The following is a 26,758-nucleotide window of genomic DNA, read 5'->3' as shown; positions in this document are numbered from 1 at the left end:
AGCACTCTTTTATCAGTATATACCACTTTTAGTAATTCATTTTCAGTTTCTATGGGAATAAAAGCCAGAGTCAGTTACATAACTGTTAACACTGTATACATTTTATCCATAATAATAAGCTAAAGCTGAGCTACAGAATCAAGGTTTTCACACTCGGTTGACATAGCATTTTAATTTATGGAAAAATAAAATATTTTGGAAGATTTGGGAATTAAAAGCAGAAGTAGTTAAAAGTTTGTTTTTCAAAGCAGGTAAAATTGGGAAAAGCAAGAATTTTTAAAGTGATATTCTTGAACATATTGATCAATTATAAGTTTTTAGGAAAACTTAGCAAGAAGACTCTAGCTTACATTCAGCTTCCACTGAATCTTAACTAATTCTAGTTGTTTCTTAAATATATTTATGAGTCAAGTATTTGGAACTTTATTTTTTAAAGCTATTTAATGCATTTTAATTACTGCATTTCAAATTGCTAAATTCCTTTCAATATTTAATGTAAGTATTAAATGTGACAATCATTTGAATTATTGAAGAAGAAAAATATTTTTGGTGGTCATGTGATGATTGTTGAAACATTACGCAGTACTTTTACTCAAATTATTTATAGGAAGTAAGGAAATATTTTTAACTGGGAGATTATTGAGAGAATTTTGGTTGACTAAGCTATAGATAATTAGAATATTTCCATGTTATCAAGACAGTATCACTATTGAGAAAAATGATTTGGTGTTAGATGTAACATCTGAAGGTTATGACTGTAGTTCTGATAACAGCTTTTTCATTATTCTGGAGTTCAACGTTTCAGGAGTAAGGACTTAATTTGTTTCTGTTTTTGTTTTTTGTCCAATCTCTTTTGCATTTGCCATAGCCTAAGTCCAAATGTGTTTGTGAATATTGGGAATTGTCCATTGGGTGAATGTAGTAGATGGAAATGTCAGCTTAGGACCATGATTTCTATTATTTCCCTGCATAGAGATAGAGAAAATGATAAAGTATACTTCTGTCTATGCTTGCCTTGCTGTGGATACCTTTTTATGTAAATGTTTATCCCTTTACATGTCCTCCGTCATTTTTACTGATATCAAAGAAAGGGACAATGGGAATATGAAAATTTGCTATGCTCCATCTCTGGTTGAACCTAATTGTCTGCTTTCTCTTAGTCTACAGTGGAATCACTGAATGATAGTGAAGAAAGTTATGACCACAAATTTCAATGGGTGCTCAACACTGTGCATCAGAGCAGCCTCACACTGTTGCTCTCCAGCTGTACAAAATGACTATTTTACACCTTCATGTCTCTCAAACTTTAACACTCCCCTTCATCCCCGCCCCACTTCCAGATTCTAACCTTTCATTCACAATGAAAAGTACTCATTTTCCTACTGTCAATAATTTCCCAGCTTTCCAACATCTGTACTCACATTGTGATAGAAGCAGAAAGCTCCTATCAAAAGCTAGTCAATGTAGTTGCTATCCCTTTCCAGCTTCTCAAAGATTTTGCCCCTTCTCTTGCATTATCATTGCCTTTTTTTGCCAAATTGTTTCTTTTGGCCTTAACATGCTCTTATTATCTCCTTTCTTTAAAAATTTTCTCTTAATTATCTCACATTCCCCTTCAGCTGTTGCCTTATTTCTCTGCTGCTTTCGTAATGAGAATCCTCAGAAGAGTTGTTGATAGATGCTCTCTCCATTTTCTTGCCATCCTTCATTTATTTATTAACCAACCCCCATCTGCTTTTCAACCCCGTTTTCCTCTGAAACTTTTAATCAAAGTCACTAGTGACATTCACCAGTTTAAAGGATATTTCTCTGTTAGTACCTTACTAGATTTTTCGACCTGGTTGCATTTAACATAGGCTGTCACTCCTTCTTGAAACACTTTCCTTTCTTGGCATCTATGATATCATATTTGCCTATTAACTCTTATTAATTCTGGTGGGTTTTCAGTAACTGTTGTTCGTGTTTCTTGTTCTATCTCCTTCTGAATATTATAATCAAACCCCTTAGTTTTGGCTCTCTTCTCTTCTCTTTACATACACTCTTTCTCTGGGTGATTGTGTCAGTTCCTCATAGCTTTTAATATCTCCCGTAAATTGATGACTCACAAATATATATATCAGCAATCTGATCTTCTACCCTGAATTCCAGACCCTTATGTCTGATGTCTGACTGCTATTTTGACAGTATGTTTTTGTTATTGTTGTACATCTTTTTTTTTTTTTTTTTTTTAAAGACAGTCTCGCTCTGTCACCCAGGCTGGAGTGCAGTGCACAATCTCAGGTCACTGCAGCCTCCCCCTCCTGGGTTCAAGCAATTCTCCTGCCTCAGCCTCCCAAGTAGCTGGGATTACAGGTTCCTGCCACCACACTCAGCAAATTTTTGTATTTTTAGTAGAGATGGGGTTCCCCATGTTGGTCAGGCTGGTCTTGAACTCCTAACCTCAAGCAATCCATCCGCCTCAGCCTCCCAAAATGCTGGGATTACAGGCATGAGCCACTGCACCCGGCCTATTGTTGTACGTCATAAATTTACATGTTCAAACTAAAACTTAATGCAGCCTCCTACCCTTCCTGTTCCGTAATTGGCTCCTTCTTGGTCCATTTGCTTATTTGAATAACCTGTGAGTTATTCTTGATTGCTTCCTTTTCCTCAAGTCCCATGCCAGCTCATCAGCAAGTTCTTTTGCTCCTGTATCTAAACTATAACCTGGGTCTTTTCATCTCACCATCATTTCTTGTCTCCTAATTAATCTCCCTGTACCTACTGTTGTTCCATTATAATGTATTCTCCGTGCAGGAGCCAGAATGAGTATTTTAACATGTTAAATCAGATTATATAACTTTGCTGTTTAAATCCCTTCAGAAGTTCCTAATTGCGTTTAGAAATACAACTACAAAAGAAAAAAAAATCAAACTCCTCACTGTGGACGTATAAGAACTTATATGGCCTGCCCTTCCCTGTCTCTCTAGCCTCATCTCATTCAATTTTCTCAGTACTTGATGATTGTTACACTCTAGATGTACTACTGGTTTCTTTCGGTTATCAAAGAATTTCCGTGCCAAATTCTGCCCTGCCCTGCCCTGCCCTCCCCCGCCCCACCCCGCCTCCACCCCGCCCCCCTCCCCTCCCCCCCTTTCTCCCACTTGCTTGCTTTCTCTTTCTCTCTCTTTCTCTCTCTCTCTTTTCTTTCTTTTCTTCCTTTTCTTTTCTCCTTCCACTTGCTTTCTCTCTCTCTCTCTCTCTCTCTCTCTTTTCTTTCTTTTCTTTTCTCCTTCCTTCCTTTCTTTCTTTTTTTTCTTTTTAGACAGAGTCTTGCACTGTTGCCCAGGCTGGAGTGCAGTGGCGTGATCTCGGCTCACTGCAAGCTCTGCCTCCTGGGTTCACGCCATTCTCCTGCCTTAGCCTCCCAAGTAGCTGGGACTACAGGCGCCTGCCACCATGCCCGGCTAATTTTTTGTACTTTTAGTAGCGACAGGGTTTCACCGTGTTGGCCAGGATGGTCTCAATCTCCTGACCTTGTGATCCGCCCTCCTCGGCCTCCCAAAGTGCTGGGATTACAGGCGTGAGCCACCGCGCCCTGCCATTTTCTTTTCTTTCTCTTCTCTTCTCTTCTTCTTTCTTTTCTTTTCTTTCTTTCTTTCTTTCTCTCTCTCTCTCTTTCTTTCTGTCTCTCTTTCTTTCTTTCCATCTCTCTCTCTTCCTTCTTTCCTCCCTCCTTCCCTCCCTTCCTTCCCTTCTTCCCTCCCTTCTTTCCTTCTTTCCTCCATCCCTTCTTTCCTTCTCCTCTTTCTCCTTTTTCTCCTTTCCTATCTTTCTCTCTTTCCTGTCTTTTCTTTTCTTTCCTTCTTTCCTTCTTACTCTTTGTTCTTAGTGTTATTCTCTGTATGCTTGGGAAGCCCTTGTCCTGGCTTATCACTTGGCCAACTTCCTTTTCCTTGAGTCTCAGCTCAAATGCCATATAAGACAAGTCTTTCATAACTACCCTAGGTAAAGTCCTCTTTCCTTTTTCTTCTTGCTGAAATTTTATTCTCTTTTATATAACCCTGTTTATTTTGTGAAAAGCAATTATAAAAATTTATAATTTTTTTCACTTTTGTTTATAACATTTCTTTTACTATAATAAGCTCTCATGAAGACAGGATATTGTCTATCTTGTTGTCTCTGAGTAAGCATCTTTTTCCCCCAACAATATTCACCCTGTAAAGATACGATTAAAAGTATGATGAGACATTTTGTTATCTTTAAGCTGATATAGACTAGATAGGGTATATTTAGCTTTATTTTAGTCTTTAGATTATACTTTTAGCCCCAGTCATTTACTCTGGCTGTTTCCATTAAGTTTCCAAAATTTGGTAACACCTAGAAGAGAGATGCTGTGATTAGCTGTCTAACCATTTATCATTTTGGATCCATTGTTTGCCTTTGACTGTCTAGACCACATAGGACTGAGTAGATAATTTTTCTTAGGTTGTTCTGAAGACATTTTAAGGTAACTTACAGAAATACTTTAAAAAATTGTCTCATTATATATATATATTTATTTATTTGTGCTTTTTCACTCATGTATATATGGGTGAATATGGGTATGAAAATAATTAATTGAAGCAGTGAGTGAGTTGAATATGCAAAATGAATGCCCTGAAGAATGGTAAATCTAGAGGGGTCACAGTGTTGGCTTTGGAGTTTTGTAGCTAAATTAGGAAGGTAAGTAGACTGAAATGGAATTTAAAATCAGTTGATAGATTTTTTTTTTGCTTTACCCTTTGTATTCTTGAATTTTATTTTAATTCATATGTCAGACCATTTGAAATCATGTTCTATATACCTCGCCCAGGATTTGAAGACATTTTGATTTTTATATATCTTCTTTTCTTGAACATTTAACAAAAGACTGCTTTTTAAAATGTGATTATAAAATTATATATTTAAAAATGAGAAAGATACGACCATGAGCTAAAACTGTATAGGTTAAAATGAAATCGTCGTAATTTTATTTATAAAAAATGTTTCAAAATAACTATGAATATTTTCTTCTCTTCTCAGTAAGGCCTATCAGACATCTCTTTCAGTTATTTCTTAAGTTAAGCCTAGAAATGTTTTCATTTAGTTCATGATTTGTAAATTATTCTCATGTTAAGAATCTTTTCATAATGAAAGAGTATTAAATGAGGCATTTTTCCAAGTGTGCTATTTAATTTTTTTCTTTGGTTTCATTTTAACCTATTTAAAGAATATGATTTAGAGAAGGTGGTAACTTTGAAGTGGATGGGGATATCAGTATATATAAAATTCACCTTTAGGGCTCATATTGAGAAGTGAATCACTTAAAGCTTCCCTGCCCTGTGTTTTTAATTAAATAGACTACTCAGACCATCAGATTTTTTTTTTTTTTTGAGATGGAGTCTTGCTCTGTCACCAGGCTGGAGTGCAGTGGCGCAACCTCGGCTCACTGCAACCTCTGCCCCCGGGTTCAAGTGATTCCTCTGCCTCAGCCTCCTGAATAACTGGGACTACAGGCGCATGCCACCATGTCCGGCTAATTTTTTTTGTATTTTAGCGGAGACGGGATTTCACTATGTTGGCCAGGATGGTCTTGATCTCCTGATCTCGTGATCCACCTGCCTCGGCCTCCCAAAATGCTGGGATTACAGGCGTAAGCCACTGTGCCCGACCCAGAATTTTTTAAAGATAGCATATGATGTGGTCTGTGTGTGGATTCTTGCTCATTTAGTCATAAACAGGAATTACAAATTTATTTTGGCCTATGTAGAATTATTATAGCTAAATTGAGCTTTGTAGAAAAATTGCTGGAGAAGAACTCTGTTGTGCACCATATCAAAGCAAACCTTTCAAAGCCCCAAATCCAAATTATAGCTTCCTTAAATGGGATAAAGGTCTAGTCTAGTCTAGTCAGATAGATACAGGCCATTTATAGGTTAGAAACAAGTGGAGAGACCAGGTGTGGTAGCTCATGCCTGTAATCCCAGCACTTTGGGAGGCCGAGGTGGGTGGATTACCTGAGGTCAGGAGTTTGAGACCAGCCTGGACAACATGGTGAAACTCCATTTCTACCAAAATAAATTTGTTGTGCGTGGTGGCATGTGCCTGTAATCCCAGCTATTTGGGAGGCTGAGGCAGGAGAACTGCATGAACCCAGTAGGCAGAGGTTGCAGTGAGCCGAGATCACTCCACTGCACTCCAGCTTGGGCGACAGAGTGAGCCTCTGTCTCAGAAAAAAGAAAGAAAGAAAGAAACAAGTGGAAATATTAGGTCAATGGCCATTTTTGGGGAAACCAAAGAAGAGAACAGAGAAACATGGAGGTCAGTGAAGAAGTGACCAGTCCCAGGAGAAAAAATGCACAAGGATCATTACCAGGACAAGAAATAAGTTGGGACTAGAAGACAGATTTGTAGCAGGCAGATAAAGTGCCACCAAATTAGATATAAAAATGATCCAGAGTCCAGGACAAAAATACTGTATGTATTGTAGAGGCAGGATGTGAGGTTAGAACCAAGTGGACCTTTGTTGCGTCAACTGTAGCTGTTTTTGTTGTTCTTCTGTCTCACTGGAATTAAGTCGTTAGGAGAATAACCTGTAATCTTTCAGAAGAAAACAAGAATAGGGTTTGTAGTTTGAGGAGATGACAAAGTACAATTTTCCTGTGGCAGTTTATAATACCTTGTTGAATTTTTATCATCGTTGTTTTTAAAATTCAACCCAAGGTATTTATTGTATTCAATTTTCAGTTTGGGTCATGTTGACAAAAGCTAATTCTCCAGGCATTTATCTACATTTACAAATTATGTATGTTTGTGATATCTTTTTAAAGGATGTAATATGTGTGTATGTTAACTGCTTTAAAATTTCAAGCTGCTAGCAGAACTGTTATTTAGTCTGTTATGTCTGGTTGAATTTTTTAATTCAATACTTGCTTTTCCTAGTTAACAGCTATGTGGTGACTTCTCTTCTGAGCCTGATTTTGTTTTTAATCCAAGGAGAAAAAAGCCACCATACAAGCAGCTTTCAAAGCAGATAAATTCCTATTTAAAAAGCACTGGAAATAATTGAATAAATGGTTCATAAGATTATCACAACTAAATCTTGATTTTTTTCAAGTTTTAGAGCATCACTACATGTACTGAGATCTTGCTGTTTGCCACTTCACCAAGTGGGTTCTGGGATGGAGATTTATGTCTTCATAAAACATTTGGTAACTCAATAGAGAGGGTTGACACTCCAATGACATTGATGGCATTTTTCTGCTTTTTTAGCAAAATTTGACATATATGGCCTTTCTCATAGATTTCTTTTGAAGTGTGAAGTGACAAACTTTATGGCTGTATAATAATGCTTTATTTTATATTGCTAAAAGCATTACTATTATGCTGACTATAAATAAGGTGTCTGTACCTACCTGAAAAGAAAGCAGTGTGCCACTGAGCATCACCATTTGTTTGTCAATGAATACTACCCTATTGGTACTGGATCATTTTCTAGGAAGAACTAACAGTGAGTGAGTATGATGTTATGAGTTATTAAATCTTAACTACCAATTGGGTAATTGAATAAAATGCTTTATAAATAGAAACCATCGTAACAAGAAATTAGTACCTGGCGTTATTGATTTCTGAAACAGTAAACCAAATTTTTTACTCTTAGTATCTGGAGAGGCTGAAAGTTTATTTGGTAGTTTGTATAATTTCATGCTAGTGTCAGAAATTCTCTATGCTCCTACCACCAAATCTAACTATTGACATCTCTGTGCATATTTTCTGCCTCCCTTTGATTATGATTAATGAGGTTTTTATGCACCTATTCAAAACCAATTCCTCCTCTGATACACTGGAACTTACCTCCTTTAGTTTACTCAGGGACATCATTCCTGTGGTTTTCTGCTTTTTTTTAAGCATCATCTTTCTCTCTCCTTCAGTTAAACATTCTCCATCAGAATACAGATGTGTATATTAGCTCCCAAACTAAAACCACAAACTTCTCTTGATTATTATTATTATTATTTTTTGGTGGATCTTCCTCTGTTGCCCGGGCTGGAGTGCAATGGTGCAGTCGTGGCTTACTGCAGCCTTGACCTCCCTGGCTCAAGTGATCCTCCTACCTCAGCCTCCCGAGGGGCCACAAGTGTGCATCACCATGCCTGGCTAATTTTGATTTTTTGTGGAAACAGGATCTCACTGTGTTGCCCAGGCTGGTTTCAAACTCCCGAGCTCAAAGTGATACTCTCGCCTTGGTCTCCCAAAGTGCTGGGATTACAGGTGTGAGTCATGGTGCCCTTCCTGCCTTCCCTTGATTCTTTATAACCCTGACAATGATTATCCAATTTATCTGTTCTCCGCTAATAGCAAGAGTTGTACAAAGAATATATATACTTTGTGTCTCTACTTCATCACCTCCCCTTTCTCTTAAACCTGCTGCTATCAGATTTTGGTCCTTATTATTTAACTAAAATAGCTCTTGTCGAGGTCATCAATGACTTCCATTGTACAAAATCCAGTGATTAGCCCTTAGTATCTTTTTTAGTATACTAGCAGCATTTCACACAACTGCTTACTCCATCCTTTTTGATACAATTTCACGACTTAGCTTACAGAGCTCTGATCATTCAGTTCTCCAGCTCTCTCTCTCTGGCTTTTCCTTCTTACTCTTTCTAGAGGTTCTTTTTCCTCTTAAACATTTGACTGCCTCAAGATTCAGTTCTTAGACCTCTTCTGTGTCATCCTTTACTCTTTAGGGGGCTTAAAATGACATCCAAATTTATATCTCTGAATTGTAGACTTTTGTATTCAGTCCCTACCTAATTTCTCCACTTGGATGTCTATGCATTCTTTCCCCCAACACTACTTGTTCCTCCATTGTTCCCTACCGTAATAAATGGTTACTTATTTTTCCCGTTACCTAGGCCAAAAACTTTGGGATCACTCTGCATCCAAACTATCAGCAAATTCTACTGCTTTTACCTTTAAAATGTATTGCACATTCCTATACGCTTTCCCCCTGAGTATTTGCACTTGCTCTTTTCTCCACCTGGAACACTCTTCCTCCAGGTATCCATGTGGTTTACTCACTTATTTCCTCGAGGTGTTTGTTCAAGTGGTGCCTTATGAGAGAAGCTTTCCTGAGTTGCCATATATAAAATAACCCTTGCCCTGTCATCACTATTCACTATCCCCTTTACCTTACCCTGCCAATTTAATTCATAGCAGTTATCCCCACGTGACACAAACACATATGTTCAACATCATGTGTGCCTGTGTATTCGCAAATGTCTGTTTTTCTCTCAGAACATTAACTCCACAAGAATAAGGACTGTTTTGTTCAATATTTTATTTATCCCTAGAGCCTAAAACAATGCCTCATACATAGAAGACATTCAGTAAATATCTCTTTGCAGAATTTAATGTTATTTTTCTACTTTTCATCTGTGATCACTTCAGATAAAGGTTAGGAAAATATTGATTATGTAAATCTTTTTGAACTTAAAAAATTTTTTAAAATGACAATTCTAACATGAAATATTTAGCTGAAGAATATATAACTTTCACTTTTTTAGAGCTCTTCTCAATAAATTCTGAGTTGTTTCTAAATGCATAAGTTTTTATCATTTTAATTGAATTTTGTTATTTGATTGAATTAACAAAGCAGCTTAAATTTTTGTGTATAAATCAGATGAGTTAACTGATTGTTTTCAATTTCTGTTTCTTTCCTAGTATCATTTTGTTCTATGTTCATTTTGAAATCTTTTGCTTATGGAGGACTTTTTATTTCCATTTGGTTTAATTACTTAAATATTCCTAGAGAAATATATGTATCTAATTCATCGTAGTTAAATAGAAGCATTTGGTTGTGTATGTATTGTCTCATAATTTAATGACCAGTAATTTTTTTATCAGTAATTTGTTTATAGTAGTCCTCTATGAGACATGTGTTTTGTTTATATCCTTCTTCTTTTTTAATGTATAATCAAATTCTTATTATTTTCTATTTTATTACTGTCTTTTCACCTTTCTTTTCCTATTTGTGTCAGAATTTTTAAGGGGCCCTGAGATAGCTTTGCTTCGTAAGCGCCTGCAACAACTGAGGCTTAAGAAGGCTGAGCAGCAGAGGCAGCAAGAGCTAGCTGCACATACCCAGCAACAGCCTTCCACTTCTGATCAGTCTTCTCATGAGGGCTCTTCACAGGACCCTCATGCTTCAGGTTATTAATGTCAAGTGTCCTTAAGCAGCTGATAGAATTGTTTTTTAATACTGCTACTGTGTAATAAGGTGCTTCCCTTTTCCCATTCAAAAAGAGAGCTAATGCGCTTGCAGCTTACCCCTCCCTTCCTTGCATATGGTGGTATTCAACATCACGTGTTAGGGGGACAGATTGGCAGCAGCATCTTCCAGAGAGATGAATATAAAATAATCAATTTTAAAAGTTGTAATATATTTGGAGGGGGCAAATATTTATTACTTTTAAAGCTGATGACCTCTTTTTGAATAATTAGTGAATTTAGAGCCTGCATTGATCTTTCTATTGAAAGTTTGCATATGCTGAAATGAATCTATGCTTTATGGCTCCTAGCTCTTCTTCTTCTTCCTCTTTGAATGTTAGCCAATATTCCTAAAACCTAGTAATGCTAGATTTTAGAATTATAGTATTATTTGGCCATACTAGCATGCTGACTAAATTATTTCCTTCTGTCATTGTTTGAAAATTTTCAATATTTGCTTTCTTATTCCTCTATACATAATCAACTTTCTGATGTGTAGGGCAGCAAAAGTACTCCACAGTCTCATGTTCTTATTATGCTATAAAACTGTGATAACATAGTAAAAATTGTCACTCTTTTTTTCTCAATGAGTGTTTTAATGCCCTGTCGTCTTATGACCAGAAAGTTCATGATGCTCAATAAACATTTGTTAAAAGAATTAATGAAAGATATATTAATAGCACAAAATAATTTGTCAACTTAGTTATTTCAAGATGGGTAATAGATACTGTAAATCCTATAGTATTATATAAATACTATAGTAGGTGTAATAAGTTATTTAGGAACAAGAATGTCTAGGTTCTCATACTAATCAGTTTATAATGCTTTGTTTGATATGCTTTCTTCTGCTACCCTAAAGAGTGATGAGTTTGGGCTTTGAGAGTTCTAATTTGATTATTTGGAACTAATTTATATATTGGTAGAATTGGACAACCTTTACTTTATAAATATCTGTTCTAGTAAGTGCTGTGGTAACAAAAGCACATTTTATATGTGGTAAAATTAAATTTAAGTCATTGTAATATAGACATGATGTTTGGGATAAATCATAAACTTGATTTTTAATTCAATGTTATATTAATAGAGGGAGTATCAGGCAGAGGCCTCTGATTTTTTTTTTCCTATGGGGAAATATTTTCCTCTACTTTAACAATTAACAAGAAAATTTGACCAGATTACAATAATGACATTTAATAATAAAACATTTTTGGTTTTTTTTTTTTGCTGTATATAAGCGTCTAGCAAACATGTTTTGAAGGTTAAAAAATCATGAAACCTAAAAGTCAATAGAAAGAAAAATAAAATGTCCCTACATATATAATTATTTTTGAAATACTAAAATTTAGCAGATTACAAACTTAGTATTAAAATGATCTTGAGTATAAAACAAAACTGTCTAACAGGAAAGAAGTATACATTGTAGATGTTGGAAAAATATTTTGAGATTCACTAATCTTTTGTAACTAGTTCACGAATTTGAATTGAAGCAAGCTCTTTTTAGAATCAGAAAGCTTTAGAGTGAATGTGTGGTTTCTGTGAAGTAAGATGCTGTCTTTCCAACTCTAAGTGTTTTCTAATTAAATATCTAGTTTGGCAACAATAGAAATTAAATTTATGAAATTCAACAGGAGGGTAGGTTTTAATTGAGTAACAATTATAAAACTTTATCTTATACATAATAATTAAATGCAGTTTTGTATATGGACATTAATTGATTCATTCTTTTATGATAGATGTTACTACTATCTACCCATACAGAAAGCACCAAAATTAGCCTCCTAGATTTTAATTTATTAATAATAGAAGAATGTGCATTTCTCATATGTAAGAAGCATATTTTTCCTTTATACTTTGGTATCTTTAGAGTATCAGTTAGTGGTGATAGTGCCAGTAAAACATATTTCTGTTGTCTTCTCACCTGTTTAAGTCTTTTAGCTATAAGATGTTCAAAGGAGACATTACTATGATTTGGAAACCAAGAAATTTTAAAAAGTATAGAAAGAATTTCTGAATTACATTGTTTGGCAACCATTTTATTCTCTTTTCAAAATATATAGAACTCATGGGAATATTCTGTGAAATCAGTAATACCTAATTCCTGTAGGAAAGTGAGATCAAACCTTGAAACCACTTTGTAGAAATAATCACCTACATTTTTAGTGGGATCAAATGGGAAGGGGCCTGATGCTGGTTTAGGATAATCCCAGATGGAATATTATCTATTTAGTTGCTGATATTTCTTGGCCATTGAAGACTAAAACACCATTCTAAGGCACCAAATGATATCACCTTAAGTTTCAAACTGTTTAAAATGAGCTGTATAAAATAGGTGTTAGAAGATGTTAAACAGTGGTTTTCTATTTATTTTTGTTTGTTCACTCTTTGTCATCAGTCTTATGTGGAAATTCCAATAGAAAGTATATTAAAGTAGCACTGTTGGGACTTAAACATGAAACAAGGAGCGACTACCCACCTGCTTGCTCCTCCTGCTACCCCTAAAGCTCCTCTGCTCCCTGAAGCCCAGTTTGAAAATCAGTGCTTTAAAAGAATTTTTGACACCTGTAAATGATAATTCTTTAGAACTAATTTCCAAAAATATGGTTTTAAAAAATTAGAATATATCATTTAAAAATATTTTTACTTGTTAGTTTTTTAAAAGTATATCTTTTCTAGGAAATACACCACAACTCATTTAGGAAATACACCATAACTTGTTTTCTAGACTTTTAGGAAATATGCAGGAACTCATAAAATCCTTTGAAATTTTTTTTAACCAAAAAGAAATGAATTTGCCTTTATCACATCAGTGCCTGGGAATTAGATTGGCTGAACTCTTGTCCCTGGCTTTATGACTAGATGACCTTGGGCAGGTCATTTGACTGCTTTATGCCTCAGTTTCCCAATTATTGATTTATTTAGATAGTGTAGCTTGCTGTAATTTACAGAGACCATGTAAGGATGGGTTAAGACAATACAGTATATATGAAGTTATCTACCTGAGGAGAGCAGTACACATGATAATGTACTCTCTCTTTTTTTTTTTTTTTCTTTTTTGAGATGGAGTCTCGCTTTGTCGCCCAAGCTGGAGTGCGGTGGTGCTATCTTGGCTCACTGCAACCTCCACCTCCCGGGTTCAAGTGATTCTCTTGCCTCAGCCTTCCAAGTAGCTGGGATTACAGGCATGTGCCACTATGCCCGGCTAATTTTTTGTATTTTTGGTAGAGATGGGATTTCACCGTGTCAGCCAGGATGGTCTTGATCTCCTAACCTTGTGGTCCGCCCACCTCAGCCACCCAAAGTTCTGGGATTACAGGTGTGAACCACCATGCCCAGCCAATAATGTACTATCTTAATTGTAGTATGTTGTTTGCTACTTAAAAATGACCTCATATAAAGGCCCCCATAAGGTTGATAGCATTCAGGGTTTTGAATGAGCTATATGTACATGTATCAGATGAATGTCCTAAACAGGTATGGCAGAGGCATTCAGCATATGGCTGATTTTAAGCCCAACTCTTTTTTTCCATTTCAGGTCCCCTGAAGTCATGGGTTGCTGGCTCCTGCTCAGAGTGACAGCACCCTGTGGAGTCTGCTGGTACTGACCTAACCACCACAGAGCCCCACTGGAGCATGGAGCCAGCCTAGAGAGGGTCAGGTAGGAACTGTTTTTTCACTTTATGGCACGGTTTTACTAATTGGAAAAAAGTAATTTTTATACCCCAAAAGGGTATAAAACATTGGTGATTATTTTTGAAAAAGGGCTTTTCAAAACTGAGCCATATTGGAAAAAATCAGCACTTACCCGATCCTGTGCAAGCAGGCTCTAAACAACACCAGATTTCCCTCAGAGTCCATAATGACAGTCACATGGCAGCACTTCTCAGATGGATGCATTGGATCTATGTGTTTGATGTTTATAAATAGTTAATAAATTAGATATGATATTAGTCTAGTTCTGCCAGCAGTCCTTAACTACCTTGAATGACAGAGTCCAAAGCAAAACAGTGATGAGTCGTTTAGAAGTTTAAACATAATAATACGCTCCAGATGTTTCAGAACAGCTTTGTACCATTATTTTTCATTCAATACCATATGTCTGAAAAATAGGCAAGTAATGATAACATTAAATGACCCATTCCTATGTGCTGTCTGAATATTTTACATGGATTATCTCATTACATCTTCAGAAGAACATTATGTAGTAGATATTGTGATTATCCTCATTTTACAGATGGAGAAACTGAGACTTAGACAAGTTAAATAACTTGCCCAGGGTTACAATATTACTGAGTAGAAAAACCACATTTGAACCCAGGAAGTGTGGCTGAAGAATCTTTGTGATTTACCTGTTAGACTATAATTGTCTATTTTTTCTACAGTGGAGATAATTCTGGTGTCAAGGGGCTAAAGAATTTTCTCAAGACCAAACAACACATTTTTTGGAAATACACAGTAATTGACCATGAGACATGCTGAGCTTAGTACTGAGTGAGCTTTTGCTTAAAGTGTATCTTTACCTTAAAAAAAAGTTACAATTCTAAACACTTCAAATAAGCTGACCAACCATATTACATGTTACAATAAACTACCATTGGACCATATATTCAGGTTTTTAGTTTGTGATTGTATTCTCTAGAAGGTATTTCCCAGAGAGGTAGAGTAGAATATGCCAGTAACTGAGGCAGTCAGCTTAAACTAGTAAGTACTTTTTAAAATATTAGCTATTCTAATGGTTACTATGTTAATATTTGAAAATATTTATGTAAGATAGGAGTTCTAGGTATTGTATTTATGAATAGTGGTTAAAAAAACGTGTCACTTAAAATGTTCATATGATAGGAAAATAATCCTTCCCAAAGGAGTTGTGTGTTCCCAAGATTACAAATAGAATGAAAGCAGTGACCAGGAAGGATTTCTTCATAAAATTAATCTTCAAGATGGGAGGAACAGCAAATGCCTCAGAAATACACAATGTCTATGGCAGACTAAAACCAAAAAGGAAACCCTTTTAGTTTAATACTTTCTGTCTTAACATAGCTTTAATATTTTAAATACTTCAAGAGTTTGAAAATACAGTTTTGTAGAAATGACAGCATTCTAGATCTTTCATTAATAGTTTTTTTCCCATGACTTATTCTTTCTTAAATTTTATTAAAAATAAGATGCATTTTATCTCAACAAGATTTGTACATTTCATGGTATTTTTTAGAAAAAATAAATGTTTGAAGATAAGATTTCTTGGAGAGTTTATAGTTTTCTTACGGCTCTTAATTGTTAAATGAGGGCACAATGAAATGTATAACAAATCCAAATGGATGAAAAATATTTTTCACAGATTTTTAGGAGAGTTTCCCAATATTTATTTCACTGTGAGTCACATTTTTCTTGTTTTTTTAAAGAGTTTAATTTTTTTTCTAAAGACCAATTTATCTGTTCTTTAAAAACAACATAGATGGTAGTGTTGAATCCAACTGTGAAATGGATAAATGAGAAGGCATCTTAAGAAAGTAAAGCACAAATAGATTAGGGAACTGATTGAAATGCTATTGTTTCCACTTTCTTTTTTGTGTACTAAAGATTTAACTGTTCTAATGAAAAAGAGGTGATAAGTAAGGATAAGTAAAAGCTGTTATTCAAATAATGATCATGTTTTGTCAAAATCTAGTAAGAGAAAAATACATGAACAAACTGGTGATACTAGAAGATGGAAGATTTAAAGTTGATTCAAATGGTACCACTAGCAGGATTCAGACTTTTAAATGTACAAATGCAAGCAATCAAATCCTATAAAATCAATGTGAATCCAGGATATATTGGAAAACTCAGCTATCCAGCTAAGGACAATCTTAAAATACCTACTTTTTGGGAAAAATATGCCATTATGAGCAGAAACTGGTGTTGGCCAAAAGTATTTTGTTAACATTTGCTAAGAACTAGAGCACAGGATATTAGAAACTGAGAATTATTCTTATTGGTTGGGGAGAGTTGCGCTTATTACCTATGTTTCTCTTTTACTGTAGCCCTACTGGAACACCTATTCCCCAGTGTCTTGCTTAGGTTACTAGATCCCCAGGCTGATTAGAGAGTAAGGAGAAGCTTGGGCCTAAAAATGTTAATTATTGTCAGAATCAAGTTTAGAATTAAAACTTACTAACTTCTGATGAGTGCTCTTTCCATTTTATTATGCTGCCTGCCTTAATACCAGTGTTTTTCAAACAGTAGAAACCGCTTATAAAATAAATTCTTACATAGAAACCCAGCATATTAAAAAGATAAGAACGAAGCTGTTCTATTTGAAGCCAAGGTAGAAAGTGTAAAGCCCAGATCATTAAGTCTTCTCTGTCTCTCTTTTCCTTTCCCTACCAGGTAACGCTAAAGAAACTTGAGCCTTTACATAGTATAGTTTTAATATGCACAATATACTGTAGAGTTTTTAAAGTCATGCATGTTTCTGTAATGGTAATTACCTCATTGAATATTTTTCTTATAAACCATTTTCTTTGTATAATATCTTGATATTAGCTCCTTGTTCAGCCCACAGTACAGCAAACAACATCTCTCAAAGTATAATGAGCATTTCATTTCATGCTTCGAATCCTCCAAGGCAGGATGAAAACCATCTTAAGGAGCTGGAGAGGGAGTTTGAGAAGGGCAAGGAGTCTTGTATGTAGTGAACTAGATACCCCATTTCTAATATATCTACCTTGCACCTTGTGCCTCTGGTATACGAATTTGATAAAAGGTGTATGCATGGAAATAGAAGAATAGTTTCTCAACTCATTCTCAAAGTTACTAAATGCTTGCCTGGAATAACATATCTTAAGCACATGGCCCTGCTTACTCACTGCTTGGGAATCACACCACAGTACTTACTTCTATTCTGCAGCCTTATACATTTGTTTCTTAAGCTTAGAGATGATCATGACATTGCTGTGCAGTTTTCTGCTGCTTACTTTTAAGTTGAAATCTCATTTTTGTTTCAGATTCTCCTTCTTCTGTGGTTAACAAACAGCTCGGATCCATGTCACTTGACGAGCAACAGGGTGCGTGCAACAGGAGATGCGCTATGCCCATCCATCCATAGCTTTATTGCAATGCATAAACTAAGCTCTCTCACACCTTTCGTAGCATTTCATTTTGATTATGGTCTTATAGTCAGTATTTTGTGGACCAAATTACAATAGGTGGTATTGTACATAAAAGGTCTTTTTGGCCTATACAGATTATTTTCTATGTAAGCTAATTTCTCACTTTGGCCCTTGATGCCAACTTTGAACTCTCTCCCTATAACAAAATTATAATGGATATAAACTATATCCATTTTTTAAATTCTAGGTGTCTGTCATAAAATTGTGTAGAACTGTGGGTGTGAGGTTAACACTACCTCGTTGCTTATGTAGGATAAGTTATTTAAACACAGTGATATTCTATATTACTAGATTGCTTTAGTAATGATACTTGGTTTTATGTCTCACTTATCTAGTAGCCAAATTCCTGGTAGCTTTAACTAAAGACTACAGTTACGAACCCAGAGGTAAGCTCAAAAGCTGTCAGTTAGAAGCTCCCACTTCCACTTGTACTTTTTAACTTGGGAAAGGTATAGAATCAATCTCCAAGCCTTGAATAGAGCCTGATGAAATAAACGGGTTACTTATTTATCAGGCTTTATTACTAGCAGATCAAATACAGCACAGAGAAGGATTAGTAGAGGAAGACATTCTGACATGAAGGGACATCTCAAAAGGCTGGAGATAGGAAGACTAAAAACTAAAAAGGCTATTTAGTGTTAGCGCAAATGTTTTACTATCTCACCTCAGAATTTAATGACGTATTTTAAATATATTGTGACAAAGTATGATAAGTAATCTTAGTTAAGTCTTTTAAGAATGACTTAACACGATATTCACTTTCTCTATTTAAAAAGGCAGATAGCTGGAGGTGGTGGCACACGCCTGTAATCCCAGCTACTTGGGAGGCTGGGGCGGGAGGATCACTTGAACCCAGAAGTTTGAGACCAGCCTTGTCAATATAGCGAGACCCCGTCTCTTAAAAAAAAAAAATTAATTAGCTGGGTGTGGTGGTGCATGCCTGTAGTCCCAGCTAATAGGGAGGCTAAGGCAGGAGGATTGCTAGAGCACGGGAGTTCAAGGATCCAGTGAGCTATGATCGTACCACTGCACTCCAGCCTGGGTGACAGAGTGAGACCCCCATCACTTTAAAAAAAAAAAAAGAAAAGAAAAGAAAAAAGGCAGATGATTGCCTTTATATATTTTACAAATGTTCCTTTCAAAAACATTTTTTTAAAAATTAGCACTAAAGCCATAAGATTTGGTTGACTGAAAGTTTACATATTAGATGACTCATATGTCAATAGTAATGCAGAAATTAAATATTGCTGTAGTACTTATTTGGTGTGAAATAGATGTAATTTAAACTATATTCTTAGAGAAATATTCAGAAACTAATTTTAAAGTGAATTAGAAAACGTCTTTTGTACTTCTGATCTTAAATTATTCCTTATGGGGCCAGGCGTGTGGCCCACACCTGTATTCCCAGCACTTTTGGAGGCCAAGGCAGGCAGATCACCTGAGGTCAGAAGTTTGAGACCAACCTGGCCAACATGGTGAAACCCTGTCTCTACTAAAAACAAAAATTAGCCGGATGTGGTGGCCCGTGCCTGTAGTCCCAGCTACTCAGGAGGCTGAGGCAGGAGAATCGCTTGAACCTGGGAGGCGGAGGTTACAGTGAGCCGAGATTGCGCCATTGCACTCCAGCCTGGGCAGCAGAGTGAGACTCTGTATCCAAAAAAAAAAAAAAAAGATTATTCCTTATGGACCTGAGATGAATTTCTGATCTTAAATTACTCCTTATGGACCTGAGATGACCTGTATTACTATAAGGTTTTCTGTTCTTGAGAAAGAAAGAATGAATGAATGAATTGGTAAATTAATTTGCAAACTAAGGAATTAAGCATCTGTTATTTTATATGTTTATTACAGAGGTATTAACATGAAGAATAATTAAGGCAAAACACAACTATAGCCTACTATATTAGACTACTGTTTATAACTACTCTATAATTAAAGGATTTGTTTTCTAAGGATATATGGATTTAATAATATATCACTATCAGAGATTTTATAGCCAAATTTATATTCTAGTTAATCACATACAATAATTTTCATAGCATTACATTTAATATTATATTCAATTTAAGTTGATAATTTACATATGATATGGGATATGAGAGGAAGAGAAAAATTATGATTAACTCCCAGATTTTTTACATCAGTGCCTGGGTACGGTAAATGATAAGGCCATTTACTAGGGTTGAGTAGCTTGGAAATAGAAATCAGGTGGTTCTTTATCTTTTTGGCTATGTAAAGTATGATATACATTTTAGTCATGTAAGTAGAGTTGCTATGTAAGAGGTTAGTATTGAGTGGCTTTGGCAGAAGCTGCACCGTAGTAGACTATCAGAAATGTAGCTTTGTAATAAGACCTCTGAGCAGAAATGTTCTAATGGTGGAAAATGTATCTAATTAATTAAATCCTGAGTTTTTACATACCTTTTTGTTCATCAGCATTATAACTTTTAAAGTACTAGGAACTTCACATTGCAGGCTCACATTACCTAAAGATAACTTCTAAAAGTTAATAGAGACTGCCCACCACCATTTGTCTCTCCTAGATTAATGGAATAATCCCTTTACTAGTCTTCTCACATCCACTCAGGCTATAGTCTATTCTCTACCGGCAGCCAGAGTGAAACTTCAAGATGTAAATATAATCATGTGATTCATCTGCCTAAAACATTTTAATTGCTTCCCATAGCCTTTCAAAAGAACCCAAATCCATACCTTGGCTTATAAAACCTACATGACTTGATTTCTGTATCTCTAATCTCGTCTCAGGCCACTATCCCATCATTCACTAAGCTCTTGCCAAATAGACTTACTTTCATTTCTTTTACATCCCTTGTACAGGCTGTACATCCCTTGTACATGCTATTCCCTCTACCAAAACTACTTTTTTGTTGAGCAGTTTCTACTCATTTTTTAAACTCACTGAGATGTTACTCTCTCAAAAATAATATAACTTCACAATCTCTAGTAAGTCTCCTCTTTTTCTTCCTTTGTGACTTGTTATTTTTCCTCATTGCATTTGTCACATTTGTAATCATACATTTATTTAGGGGATTGTTTAATATCTACCTTTTTGCATATTCTCTAAATATTTTCATTTACTATAATTTCCTCTATGCCTAAAATCATACATTATGTGGTAAATAATATTTGTTAAACGAGTGAGTAAATGAATTCTTTAAGCAATTATTTAAGAGCTGTAGGGATTACTTCAGCTTGGGAGAAATGTGATCAGATTTACATATTGGAAAGATCATTTTGGCAACATTATAAATGATTGGAAGGAGTAAGATTGAAAACACCAAGAACACGTAAGAGACCATTGCTATAGTCCACCTAAGAGATTATGAGGGATCCAACCTAAGGCAATAGTGGTGAGAAGTGGGAATGGACAGATTTTAAAAATAGTTGAAAGGTTGAATTCATGGGACTTTGAGACTGATAAGTTAGAAATGAATGAGAGTATGATAACCAGGTGTCTTGATAGGGTGATAATGAACCATCAGCCAAGATAGAGACGTTAGGAGGAACAGCTAGCTGATTTGAGGGGAGAAGAAAGTATGTGAGTTTTTTTTTAATGTTAAATTTGAAGTGTCTTTGGATATCCACGTGGAGAGATCTCATAGATGGTTGGATGGCTATATGATGCTGGAAGTCACCAAAGTGATCTGAGGTAGAAATAAAGGTAAGGAATCATTAGTTTAGAGATAGCAGTTGAAACCATGGGAGTGGATGAGATTGTCTAGAAAAAGAGGGTAGTGTGAGAAGAGTAGAGTGCACTACAGGAGCAAGTAGAGAAAAGGATCTAGCTAATGAGACCAAACAGGAATGATCAGAGAAGTATGCAGGGCAGAAAGAATGCCATATCCAAAACCAGGAGAAAAGAAGTGCAAGGAGGGACAGGTTAGTAATGCCATGTAAATCAATAATACCAACTCCCAAAAAGTCTGATAAATCATTTTTTAAATTTGGCAACGTGATTGCTTTGACATTGTAGTTTGAGATATGATGTAGTGGAAGCAGAAGCCAGATAGTGGTTTGAGGAGAAAGGTTTGGGGAAAAAAGGTAGAGACTTTGGTATGTCTCTTTTCATAAGCTCAATTAAGAATTGAAAGAGCAAAGATAATGTCAGGTATAGGTGGTGGTAGGTTCAAAACAGAGCATGTTTATAGAGTAAATAGAAAGATTGTGTGTTCAAGATGTAAGGGATAGTTGATGTCCCCAGATATGCTATTATTTCAAAATTTTAACCTTTACCAAGATTCTTGTTCTCAGTTTTACCATGGAGAATGGAAAAAGTAGTACATTTAATAAGTTTCCTATTTGAATATATCTCTGACTAACGATTATTTCAGCATATTTTAAATTTCTTTTTCATACTTTTAACAAAACACGAATGCTTTTTAAAAATTGATAGTTCAGTTTTATGTTTATGTCACAAAATATTTCTTCACCATTTTCCAGGTGCCCAAATGATTTTATATGTTGTTTAATTTTCCATAGCATTTTCATAGATTTCTTTACTTGGAAGGATTACCAAGGACAAAAATGTTACTAATAAAATTTTTTAAAAATTTTAGTGGACTTGGTTACTGAAGAAATTTTTTTCTTTGAATAACTGTATACACAGTATTAAACTGGTTGAGTGCAACTAGTGTCTTTGCTTATTTATCCTGAATTTTTAACAAAATCACAATTTGATAGAAGTATGTTTAGCCTGAATCTTCATTCATTAATGCAGCTCCCTGGTTGTCTCAATAGTTTTACTTTTTTTAAGAAACAAAATTGTAGGGAAATAAATGTATAACATACACATTGTTATTAATTGTATCCTATTATAAAATAATTTTCAGTGTTCTCCAAATTTGGAGTTGTGTGTAAACACATTGATGGCCTTTCTGTGCTAATTATGCATAAAGTGAAATTCTGTTTGAATAAGCACAGTAATGTCCATCATGCATCTTGTTTGGTTTCAACAATATGTTTTAATGGGTAGTTTTAGTTTTCCTTTTTATCTCTCTACTATAAGAGGAAAAATTCTCTTCTGACATATATTTATTTTACCTTGTTTATATTATTAAAACTTAACAAATTTTTCCTCTTAAAAATATGTAGGCCAGCAATTTCCCCTTTATTTTATTTTAAAAAATAACAACAGCAAAAAGAATATATAATTGTTCTTTTGAGAACAGTTAACTTTTGAGAGGATATAAGAAAGTAATTTTGTCTGAGTTTTAGGTTTTGGCCATGATTGAAACAAGTTGGTTTCTATTCCTTACAGTGATTCCATTAAGTGGAAGTTGACAGTGCCATCGAGTTTGAAACTTATGTCTGTAGGCAGTTGTGCATCTGCAGGCACTAATTTTCTGTTATAGATTTAAAGAAATATAAACACTAATTTGTAGGTATGAAAAATATGAATGTTAATTTTCCACTATGTATCATTTTATATAAGCTGACTGTCTTTGATGTTTGTGAAACATTCATCTATAGGAGACTAGTGGATAATCAAAAACCAGTGAAACAGATTTTTGCTAATTCTGCTAAGGTAGATTGGGAAATGGAAGTTGGACCTGCCATGCATTAAATATGTATTACCTTAAGATTATATACTATCACCAAATTGAAATTTCATTTTAGTACTATTATCTAATATTATTTTTAACTTATATTGACAATTCTAATTTTTATTAAATATCTAGTGATTGAAGCTTGCTGTATTAATAAGAATATAAGTTCAGTATTCACCACACTGGAATACATCCGTAAATAGTATATTTTAAATTCTAGTGAAATAATAAGTTAGTGAAATAAAATTTCATTCTAAATTCTTTGTATTTCTTAGAACTAGTTATCACTTAGTTACTTGGAATGAGGTAACTAATTTCTTCCTATCCCCAACTACTAGGTCTTGATTGTTCCAATTAATGATATATTTGATCTTTTGGAAGTTAAACCCTATTTAATTTTTTTGTTGCATATGCTCGTGTGTTCTACTCTTCTGCTGATCAAACCTATACCTCCAGTTTGTTTAACTTAGAATTGTCTTATCATAAAAATAACTGACATTTATTGAGTTTTTTGTGACTAGCACTGTGTTAAGAATTTAACATGCATCATCTAATTTGTGCTAACAATGAGGTGAATTATCTTAGTTTTACTAATGAAGAAACTGAGACTCCAAGAAATATGTAAAGATGAGTGAAATAAGTGGTGGAGCCATATTTGTATGTCTGTACTTCATTAATTCAACTGATACGTAAATGCCTACCTACCTTGTGGCAAGTACTGGGATAGGTACTAGGGTGCATGAATAAATAACACTACTGTCTTCTGTACTGGGAGCATTGAGTTGATTTATAATAATAACAGCAACAACAACATAGACACTTAATACCACATTTTCTTTGTACCAAACATTGCTTGGAGCAATTTTTTATATGTTAATTTACTTAATCCTTACCACAACCATATGTAGTTGGTACTATTATTACCCCCGTTTTTCAGATGAGGAAACTGAGGCAAAGGGTGGTTAAGAATCATGTCTAAGGCTGGGCGTGGTGGCTCACACCTGTAATCCCAGCACTTTGGGAGGCTGAGGTGGGCGAATCACAAGGTCAGGAGATCGAGACCATCCTGGCTAACACAGTGAAACCCCGTCTCTATGAAAAACACAAAAAATTAGCCAGCTGTGGTGGCGGGCACCTGTAGTTCCAGCTACTCGGGAGGCTGAGGCAGGAGAATGGCGTGAACCCAGGAAGCGGAGCTTGCAGTGAGCCGAGATTGCACCACTGCGCTCCAGCCTGGGTGACAGAGCAAGACTCTGTCTCAAAAAAAAGAAACATGTCTAAGGTTGCACACAGCTAGTAAGCGTTAGAAACGTGTCTCAAACCCAAGAGGTCTGGCTCTGGCATCCGTGATCATAACCACTTGCTTTGCCTGATCTAACAGTAAAGATGGATGAAAAAATAAATAGAAGTGTGATGAGTGTTATATAAGAAAGGGGAAATAGCAGGGTTCAGTGTGGAACATAAGAGAGTGGGCCTTCATTCCCTCCAGTTGAGGGCCAAATAAGGCATCCCTGAGGAAGAGACATTAAGCTGAGATCTGAAAGATGAGCCTGAATAAGTTAGGTGAAGGAGCATGAGTAAAGGGAAGCATGAATAGCATATGCAGAGCCTCTGAGATGCCACATACAGGATGACTAGGAGAACCTCAGTATGCAGGACAAAGTGACTTTTTGGACATTTTTAGGTTTCGCATTTTTAATTTAAGAACAGAGGGAAGCTAATGAAGTGTTTAAATTAGGGAGTATGGCTATGGCCTGATACTCTGAATGGAGTATGGAGAATTGATTAGAGACTGAATCACTTACGAAGTTCTCCTGGTAATAGAGATTTTGATCTGGTGATAAAAGTAAGGTAGGAGAGATGTGAAGAGATTCAAGAAATATTTAAGATGTAGAATAAACAGGACTTCGTGGTAGATTGAATGACACAGGGATTGAGGAGGAATCCAGAGTATAAGTTGCAGTAACAACTTCAGAATTTTCTTATGTAGATAGTTTAGTAATAAATAGCAGTCTGCAGAGGCCAGGACTTGTGTCTTAAATCTTTTGTAAAACAAATACACTGTTTTTACTTAGGTTATACATTTATTTGTGGTGCTTTGTGGGAGGTACTGATGGAGATTAACAGGTGACTTTTTCAGCCACTGCAAGAGTAGCTCATGTTTTGATTGAGCACAACTAAGTGAATGGTTATTTTCTTAAACAGGTAGCCCTGGAAAAGGGATGAAGCATGGGTGGGGATGTGTAGGGGTAGGTGATCATGAACTCGGTTTTGAATATATTGAGTTTGAGTTATCTGTATGAGATACCCAAGTTGAAAATAGGTTGGGTAGTTGATTGTGTGGATATAGAGCTCAGAAAAGATATCAGAGCTCAAGAAAGAAATTTGGGAGATTTTTGTATACAGATGTTAACTGAAGCCATGAAGTTAGATGGAATTTTAACTAGGATGAAAGTAGAAAGAAGAGGACAGAGTAAGAGAGCTAAAACATCTCCAGAAAAATCAGAAAAATTCTAAAATTAAAAGATTTTGCCAGCAAAGAGCTGCTAAAGGAGATTGAGAAGGAGCAACTAGAGAGGTGGATGGCGACATAGAACAGCGTGGTGTCTTGTGATCAAGAGAAATTTTCAAATACGAGAGTGTTGTCTGCTGGAAGGTCAAGTAAATTGGCTCCAAAAAAATTATCCCCTAAGTTAGTCAATGTGGGAGTGATTGAGCCCATTAGTAGAACACTTTCACTAGAGTGATAGAGACATAGGCCAGATTTTAGAGCAGGAGACGAAAAAATGGAAATGAGAAGAAAAGCAATTCAAAACAATAAGCTAGGAGGACAGTAACTGGAAGGGGAAGTGGTTAAAGGGAGTGTTCTCCTAAACTGTCTACCTCATTTGTTTTCATTTGGAAGTCACATTTTAACTTGTTAATTTATCTACAAAATGAGAGTGTTATTTATGATAGGCAGACTTGATTTTTTTTTTTTTCCAGTAAAGGAGAATATACCTGAGGAAACAGTCATGAAAAGAAATACTGGAAAAGGATTTTGGCAGGACTCATGTGCCACATGGCGTGGGCATATTTACTTATTTTCATTCTATACTGTCCTCCCTCTAGACTGAAAGTGAGATAGGAATAAGAGACGTTTATGAATAGAGGTATATAAAACTACTGGTTCTGAAGTAGGAGAAAAGGAAGCAAAGGTCAAATGGCTACCACATTTCAACCCATAAATTCTGAATACTGGTAGGAGTGTGGAACCAAGCACAATTTCAATCTAAATGTATCGAAATCACATATTTAAGTTCAATTCACACTTCTATGTTATGTCATGAAAAAAGTTCTTGGGTTAAAATTATTATAATTGACACAGAGTTGAGTTGTGATTGCCAGAAGAAAATTTGACTGAATGTTAAAAAGATTAGAGAGAATGGACTTCCTAATAAATATCTGTACTAAAATTGCACTTTGTTTCGTTTTGGCTTGCATAGTATCACTTCTGTTTTATAAAGCCAGATTTGCACTAGTGTAAGCACTCAATTTTTAGAATGAAATGTGTTGCCTCACAGTTATCTGTAGGGTAGATAGATCTTCTCTGTTAGCAGTCTACTCCTAGAAGCAGCATCTCCACTTTGAATCCAGATATGCTTCCTTATACAAATAGTTGGAAGGAGAATTGGAGATCCTCTAATCTGGAATCTACAAAAAAGTTGTGGATTCCCTGACCTATGAACATGGAAAATTTTGCATTGGTTTAAAAACTGTGGTTGAGAAATTTGC

The 26,758-nt window shown here is 35.4% G+C and overlaps 1 protein-coding gene across 14 annotated transcripts in view; it reads left to right on the top strand.

Moving 5' to 3' along the window:
* DCAF6 (DDB1 and CUL4 associated factor 6) overlaps nt 1–26,758 on the top strand; it is a 138,418-nt gene that overhangs the window by 69,816 nt on the left and 41,844 nt on the right. For 5 of the 14 annotated variants that reach the window (XM_055111985.1, XM_034939768.3, XM_034939759.3 and 2 more), the window contains exons 11-12: nt 10,041–10,211; nt 17,253–17,312. The exons of 5 other annotated variants lie outside the window; for them this stretch is intronic. In XM_055111985.1, coding sequence (XP_054967960.1) covers nt 10,041–10,211; nt 17,253–17,312 — 231 coding nt within the window. The remainder of the gene's footprint in view (nt 1–10,040; nt 10,212–17,252; nt 17,313–26,758) is intronic. 4 more of the 14 variants (XM_034939760.2, XM_057302198.1, XM_055111989.2 and 1 more) reach the window with 1 other exon arrangement.

Source organism: Pan paniscus, chromosome 1, assembly GCF_029289425.2.
Source record: "Pan paniscus chromosome 1, NHGRI_mPanPan1-v2.0_pri, whole genome shotgun sequence".
NCBI lineage: Eukaryota > Metazoa > Chordata > Mammalia > Primates > Hominidae > Pan > Pan paniscus.
The sequence above is the reverse complement of the archived record's forward strand: the minus strand, read 5'-3'. Positions and strand labels throughout refer to the sequence as shown.